The 7851-nt window shown below is 54.0% G+C and overlaps 1 protein-coding gene across 1 annotated transcript; it reads left to right on the top strand.

Annotated features, from left to right (window-relative positions):
• Window positions 1–4000: 4000 nt before the first annotated feature.
• LOC128844504 (maestro heat-like repeat-containing protein family member 1) lies at window positions 4001–7229 on the top strand. Its single transcript, XM_054042301.1, has 5 exons — window positions 4001–4109; window positions 4537–4642; window positions 4839–4934; window positions 5068–5172; window positions 5611–7229. The coding sequence occupies exons 2-5, from the start codon at window positions 4541–4543 to the stop codon at window positions 5836–5838; spliced, it is 531 nt and encodes a 176-aa protein (XP_053898276.1). The 5' UTR covers window positions 4001–4109; window positions 4537–4540; the 3' UTR covers window positions 5839–7229.
• The last annotated feature ends 622 nt before the right edge of the window (window positions 7230–7851 follow it).

The following is a 7851-nucleotide window of genomic DNA, read 5'->3' as shown; positions in this document are numbered from 1 at the left end:
GACCCATTCAAAGAAAACAAGTTTGAGCAGAGCCCAATGCAAGGTCCTATATGTGGCAACAAGGCACGCCGGCCACACCTCCAGAATGGGGACGTGGATCCAGGAAAGCAGTGACTCTGAAAAGGATTTAGGGGCCAGAGTGGAGAAGCCACTCAACATGAGCTCCCAGTGTGATGCTGTGGTGAACAGGGCTAAAGCCATCATTAGACGTAGGAGCAGAGCCGTGAGTAGGATAGGGAGGTGACACAGCAGCAGTGAGACTGCTATTGGAATACTGCCTCCAGTGTTGGTGTCCTCCTTTGAAAAAGATGGTCCTAGAAATTGGAGCTGGGGCAGCAAAGAGCCACCAAATGTTCTGAGGGCTGGAGAAAAATGCCTTCTAGTGAGCTATTGAAAGAGCTCAACCTGTTTAGCTTATCAAAAGAAGATTGAAGGGGACTTCATTGAAGTGTTGAAGTGCCTTAATGGAGAGAAAATACTGGGTATTAAAGGGCTCTCTAGTCTAGCAGAGAAAGGCAGAACAAGACCCAATGACTGGAAGGTGAAAAGAGACAAATTCCTATGACAAATAAGGCACAAATATTCAACAGCGAGGATGATTGACCACAGGAAGAAGCTACCAAGGAAAGTGGTGGATTCTCCATCTCTTGATGTCATTAATAAAGACTAGATGCCTTTCCGGAATGTGTTTGCCCCAAAAGTAGCTATTGTGGTAGACAGGAGGCCTGTGATATGCAGGGGGTCAGATTAGATGCTCTAACGGTCTCTGCTGCCCATAAAGTCTACTCATTTCTGAGAAACCGAGTGTAGCATTGGGAGCAGCTTGTGATGTTTTACTGTCTAGCCAGCTTGCTTCCTAGAATGAACATTCATTGAGTGGGGTGATCCACAGGGAGTAGCTCAAACCTCCAAAGTGTCAGCCCTGTGGCAGGACATTAGCACTGCAGGGGAGGGGTGGGTGTGGCAGTGACATCACAAAGGCCTTTTGCAGGACCTCAGCCTATTGGCCAAAGGTGCAGGGGAGGTGGTGACCTCACAGAGGGATGCTGACATCAGCCAGGCAGGACAGGGGCGCAGGGCCAGGGAAACCTCAGAGACCCCTGTGGCTTTGCTTCAGCAAGTCCCCTTCTCGAGATCTCTCTTTGAGGTCTGAGAGAGTATTTGGGTTCATGTATGTGAGCACCAGGAGGAACCTCTTTTGAGTTTTCTCCTTTATTTTTCCTGATTTCACTAGAAAACTGACGTCCCTGTTTAGAAGGTAAGAGCCTCCGAGAGGTTTGGAACCTGTTCAGTCTGATGCATCTGGCGCCAGCTGAATTTTAGGCATGGAAAACACTAGCTTAAGGTGGCCAAATTTTATTCCCCGCCTGGGATTTTGTCCCTTAGAATCTCTGGGGACATTAAGGTTTGTCCTTTTTCTTTTACCTTTTCCTCTATCCCTCCCTCCTTTCTCTTCATCTCTTACTTCTTTTGTCCTTTCCCCGTTCCCCTCCCACCACCAGGAGGGGTGTGTGTGTGTCGTGGGGGGTGCTCTACAACTCCCATTGTGGGAGGTCCACCAAAAAATGTGGCGTTGAAATAGTGCTCAGACAGTGATCCCTAGCGGTGACCTGGGCCATCCTTTGTGCTCTCTGGTGAGAACCCTCATCCCCCCGCCCCTCGGTCTCTACCCTGATTGGCTGAGCAGGGGGTTATTGACAGGGAGGAGACTCAGGTCCCTGTTGTTTTCTTTTAAGACCAAGTAAATAGTCATAACCAGTCATATGTTCAACAAATTTTGCTGCTTCTCTGCAGTTCATTATTTTCTCTACCATTCCAGTTCTCCTAAAATACTTGCTGAATAATTACTATGAACTCTTGCTGGTCTGGAACTCACTTGAGAACACTTTATTCAGGTCATTCAATGTCTGAAATTCAAGATCCGATGGTTAGTTTGAAAATCAGGGCTCTTGGGTCCTATTCCCAACTCTGCCATGGACTGGCTGTGTGACCTAAGACAAGTCAATTCTCCTTTCTCAGCCTTAGCTTCTCCCTCTTTCAAGTAGGGATAACAATCCGCTCCTACCTACCTCCCGACAGGTGGAGGATGGGGATCTATTGGAGAGTGTCACTAGGAGCAGTGCATAAGATGAGGTGTCCTATCACGTTTACTCAGATCAGATTATGACATAATAGAATGGCTGAAATAGTCTTTTATTTGTATTTTATTATGTTGCAATTGTTAAGAGCAGCAACTACTTAGCTCAGACTGAAACATCTCATCTAATTTTTGAGATCTAAGTGTCTCCTCTTTGTGTAGCTCAAACCTCCAAAGTGTCTACCCTGTGGCAGGACATTAGCACTGCAGGGGAGGAGTGGGTGTGGCAGTGACATCACAAAGGCCTTTTGCAGGACCTCAGCCTATTGGTCAAAGGTGCTGGGGAGGTGGTGACCTCACAGAGAGATGCTGACATCAGCCAGGCAGGACAGGGGCGCAGGGCCAGGGAAACCTCAGAGTCCCCTGTAGCTTTGCTTCAGCAAGTCTCCTTCTCAAGGTCTCTCTTTGAGGACTGAGAGAGTATTAGGGGTCACGTACGTGAGCGCCAGGAGGAACCTCTTTTGAGTTTTCTCTTTTCTTTTTCCTGATTTTACTAGAAAACAGACGTCCCTGTTTAGAAGGTAAGAGCCTCCAAGAGGTTTGGAACCTGTTCAGTCTGATGCATCTGGCGCCAGCTGAATTCTAGGCATGGAAAACACTAGCTTAAGGTGGTCGAATTTTATTCCCCACCTGGGATTTTGTCCCTTAGAATCACTGGGGACATTAGGGTTTGTCCTTTTTGTTTTACCTTTTCCTCCATCCCTCCCTCCTTTCTCTTCATCTCTTACGTCTTCTGTCCTTTCCTCTGTTCCCCTCCCACCACCAGGAGGACTCTGTGTGTGTGTCGTGGGGGGTGCTCTGCAGTGGGAACAGGGACAATTCTCCAACTTTGGGCAATCGAGAGCCTGGGTGAGATAAGGGGCGTTAAAGCCCTTTGTAAAGGAGAAAGGGGAGTTTCACGGTGTTGAGCATCAAGGAATTCTAAACTTTGCTAAAACATCTAGTCTGCAGAAACCAGAAATGGTTGGGGCCACATTGTAACCATTGTCTTTTTTAAAGCCCATTGAGGGATGTGAGTCCCACCCTTTTAGGTATCTGGGGTGCTGGGAGAAGAGAAGAGGTGCCTGTCTCCATTTTATGGCCTCAACAAACTAAGTGCTGTGCCCCAGTTCTCGTCAGAGATCCCTGAAAAAGAACGTCTTCCCATCCATTAACATACCTGGAAAGATACTGGAACTCCTTATTAAACAATCAGTTTGTCAGCACCTACAGGACAATTTGGTTCTTAGGACTAGTGAGCATGGACTTGTCAAGAACAAATCATTCCAAACAAATCCTAGCTCCTTCTTTGGCAGGGTTACGGGCCTGGCGGGGCGGGAGGGATAGCTCAGTGGTTTGAGCATTGGCCTGCTAAACCCAGGGTTGTGAGCTCAATCCTTGAGGGGGCCACTTAGGGATCTGGGGCAAAATCAGTACTTGGTCCTGCTAGTGAAGGCAGGGGGCTGGACTCGATGACCTTTCAAGGTCCCTTCCAGTTCTAGGAGATGGGATATCTCCATTAATTTATTTATTTATAGTGGAGGTGGGTAAACAGTAGATGTGATCCATCTTGGTGTTAATAAGGACATTCTCACAAACAAACTAGGGAGATGTGGTCTAGATGGTTGAAAGCCCGTACTCCAACAGCCCAGAACCAAACACTCCTCCTCCTGGGCAGTGCGCTCTGACCTCTAATGGTCAGATGCTGCTTAGCACTGTCAGAGCAGCTTTTGCTGGGGGATTCTCCCAGCACTTTCCAATAGTGGGAAAGTATGAAATCCCCATTTGACTGCTGGGGACAGAGCCTAGAGCGGGGAGCAACTTGCCCAAAGTCCCACAGATCAATAGGAAACCAGCAATGTCCAGTGTGGCCTGAATCTCACACGCTCCTTTGTCTCCTTTGGGTCTCACAGGAGCTCATTGAGGAGCTGCCTGATAACTCTCCACCCGGCGCCGTCCTCGCTAACTCCCTGATTGCTGTGGGCAACCTCAGGTACCGAGACCCTCCAGCCCGGTTCCCCTAACCCCAGTGCTGCTGAGGCCCAGGACTGGGAGTCACTGCCCCTCCCACTCCCACTCCCAGGTCACCGCCCAAGGGTGGCTCCTCTGGCAGAGGTGCAGGGAAGGGTCACTCTCTCCTGGCTGGGCTGTTCTTTTCACTCCAGTAACATTGCAACGGCTTTGGGGAGAGGCTCACTCCCAGGATCAGATACAGGAGGGGCAGCAGGGTGCAGGGAACAGGTGCTATTCCTGCCCTGCCACTGTCTGTCTGAGAAACCTTGGCCTTGTCATTCCCTGGCTCGGTGCCTCAGTTTCCCTTCTTGCCAGCCTGTGCCTATTTCCCTGCAGTTTAACCTGCGTGTTGGTGCCAGTCCCATCCCCGTACTGCACAGTCTAATACCGGCTCCTCTCTCTTCCAGCACCATGACACCTGCTGTGGAGCCAGAGCTGGAGACCCACCTCCTTCGAGCTGCCCTGCACACCGTCTTCACCCTGGGCATGGAGAAGGACACCACCCAAGTGCAGGTAGATCATGCTAAAGTCATGGATTGAAGAGCCAGCTGTCATCCTGCTAATTGCCTGCAGTGGGATGTGAATGAGAGAGGCCAGGATATGTGTTTGGGGGTCACACCAGTGCTTCCCAGAGACCCCACTTCCCATCCTGTGGCAAGTTTAGCCCCAGTTTCCCTAACTCTGACCCATGTCTCTCCCTTGCTTTCAGGATCTGCCTAGGGTCTTGCCAGACCTCCTGGACGCCATGCTGGGGAACCTCCTGGCAGCGTCCCCAGACACCGACAGGCTCCAGTACATCTTGGAGGTGAGCCCGATGAGAGGGGTGGGGGCAATTTTACCTTCACTCTTAGATCCATTTTCCAGTCTGTCCTCCTAGCCGGGCCCCCAGTGGGCATCCTTGGTCAGGGCAGTCAGTGCAATGCCTCCTTTCCCCACAGCACATTAACTACTGGATCGTGTCCAGGGTGCCACGAGAGAGAGCCAGGGCCGTTAAGAGCAGCACGGCCCTGCTCAGATTCACCATCACCCTCCCTGAGTTTGACGTAAGTGACCTCTGACCCCAGCTTCCTGACTCCAGGCGTAGGTGATCTGGCTCCAACGGGCTGTAGGAGCTGCTGCTGCAGGGGCTGTGGGTTAGGAGTGTTCCTCTTGGGAAGGCAGAGTCAGAGCAGAGAGTGATCCTGGCTTGAATCAAGTTCTTCTTGTCCTAGTTAAGTGGTGACTCTGGGACTGTGCTCCAGGTTCATGCCTCCCTGTCATCCTGGAGCAGCTGGGGAAGCAAGTCCTCATGGAGGGCCCTGCCCACAGCCCTGTGCTCCAGGCTTCCTTGGGGGCAGAGGAAATTAAGGGTCTGGCTCTAGCTCCTATCCTCTAGCATCTCCTGCAGAGGGGCTGAGGGGAAGGAGAGTCCTGGCCCGGGGGGGACTGGGAGCTGACAGGAAAATGCTGATGGAGTCCCCTCTCCCTCTCCCGTCCATTAGAACTCAGCGGAATTCCCCAGGATGGGTCACCACATGGCACAGCTGGCTCTGTCCGTCAGTGACCCAGCCAAGGACATCAGCCAGCAGGCCAGGGAGGGGGTTTACCGGCTCTACCAGCTGCTGCTGCACCAGAGGGGTAAGGAACCCAGCTGGGAAATGGCACCCGCTAGAAGAGTGAAACTGGGACCCCAGCCAATTTCTCTCAGACTGACCCCGGCTGGAGGATGAGTCTCTCTATCTCTTTCTGTGTTCCACACCACGCCCTGCAATTCTGTTGGGCCGGGCACGCAGCGAGGTCTCTGCCCACTGTGCAGCCACCAACGGGATTGGAAGGACACAAGCCCTACAACCAGAAGGACAAATGTGTGTGTCTCTCTCTCCCTGTCACCTACTCCCTCCTGGGGGAAACCCAGCAGCTGATGTGGGACAAGATGAGCAGCTGCATTAGACTCAGGAGATTGGGGCGGGGCCCAGGCCTCATTCCCATCCTGTGGCCATTCGCTGGCCTGGCACAAGGAGCCTGGTGGGGAATGAAAGGGAGAGCAGGTGCTCCTGGGAAGGGAGATGAATTCACCTCCATGAGCAGGAGCGAGCCAGCTTGTCCCCGGAGCAGCTCCACCCAGCTCTTTAGCCAGGCTAATTAATGACAAGCTTTGCTTCATCCCAGACTTAAGTTCTTAGGACAGGGTGCTATCGCTCTTGGGAAGGGCAGGAGAGTCCCCCAAGTGCCCTCTGCGAGACTCTCCTGTCCCACAGGGCCGCACCCAATTCCTAGTGGTCTGGTGTCTGTGTCACCCGAGCCACCACCCAGAGTTGCTCCCATCACTGGCAGCCTGGGAGGCCAAGGACTGACGGGTGATGGCATCTGACCAGGCAGGGCTGAGGCACATGGGCAGGGGACGCTTGTCCTGCTGCTGGCAAGGCTGGACCCCTTCTGGAGAGAACAGGAGGATTCAGTCAGCTGTAGGGTTACCATGTCTAATAAATAAAAAAAGAGGACCCTCCACGGGCCCGGACCCCACCCATTTCCCCACACCTAGCCTCGCCCCAACTCCACCCCTTCCCCGCCCTAACTCAGCCCCCTCCTTCCTCCCACTCCCAGCCATGGGGAAAGGGCTACCCCAGCGCTACCGGCTTCACGGTTTGCCGGGCAGCTCCCAGACCCTGCGCCCCCGGCCGGCGCTTCCCCAGCGCAGCTGGAGCCCGGGAAGGGAAGTGCCTGGCCTGTAGCTCGGGGTCCGGAGACTGGGGGAGCTGTCCGAAGCCAGTAGCGCTGGCTCGGGCAGCTCGGCTCTTAAAGTCTGAGAGGGGAGGAGCGGAGCAGCTCAGCTGGAGCCCGGGAAGGGAAGTGCCTGGCCGGCGGCTGGGGGTCCGGAGGCAGGGGGGGCTGCCCGAAGCCGGTAGCACTGGCTCGGGCAGCTCGGCTCTTAAAGTCTGAGAGGGGAGGAGCAGAGCAGAGCAGCCGCGGGAGGGGAAGTGCCCAGCGGCATTTTCCCGGACATGTTTGACTTTTCGGCAATTCCCCCCGGACGGGGGTTTGAGTGCCGAAAAGCAGGACATGTCCGGGAAAAACCGGACGTATGGTAACCCTAGTCAGCAGGGGCTGCCGATCCGTCCCATTCACCAGGGCTGCCATCCTGCGACTTCAGCATTAGTGGCTGGGGTGACTTGGGGAAAGGTCTCAACCTCCCCACATCCCACTTCACTGCTGCCAGAATCCCTCCTGCTCCCCCCGCTACAGTCCCCTCCCTACCCAACCTGGGTGGGGCTGGAGGAGAGGGGTCTGAGAACTTGAGCTGTGGATTGGAGGTGGAACAGCTGTCAGGGGCACTGAGGGGGAAGTGGCAGGAGCTCCCCGTACAAGGAGGGGGGTTGCCACTGGAGGTCACTAGGAAGGACAACAAGACTCCATCCTGAGGGTCAGGAGGGGAAATCCATCCCTCAGAGGTGGGCAGGGGCTGGGTGGAAATGCTGCTGGTTCCAGGGGCCGTTAATCCCCGCTGATTCCTCGGAGGCGTCTCAGTCTCAGACAGGTTCTCGTTCCCTTGCAGCAGGAGGACGACACGGCCAATGTGATGCGCCAGCTCCGTATCATGCGGCACTTGCACCAGGTGCCCGAGGCGCTGCAGGGCCTGTGCCTCTGAGGCCACCAGCAACTCCCGCTCTCTGCTGCAGGTACTGCTCTGGCTCTCTGTAAATGGGGAGCTAGTGGAAGGGGAATGGAGCCCCCTGGCACTCACA

Source organism: Malaclemys terrapin, chromosome 10, assembly GCF_027887155.1.
Source record: "Malaclemys terrapin pileata isolate rMalTer1 chromosome 10, rMalTer1.hap1, whole genome shotgun sequence".
NCBI lineage: Eukaryota > Metazoa > Chordata > Testudines > Emydidae > Malaclemys > Malaclemys terrapin.
This window is presented reverse-complemented; position numbering and strand designations above follow the sequence as displayed.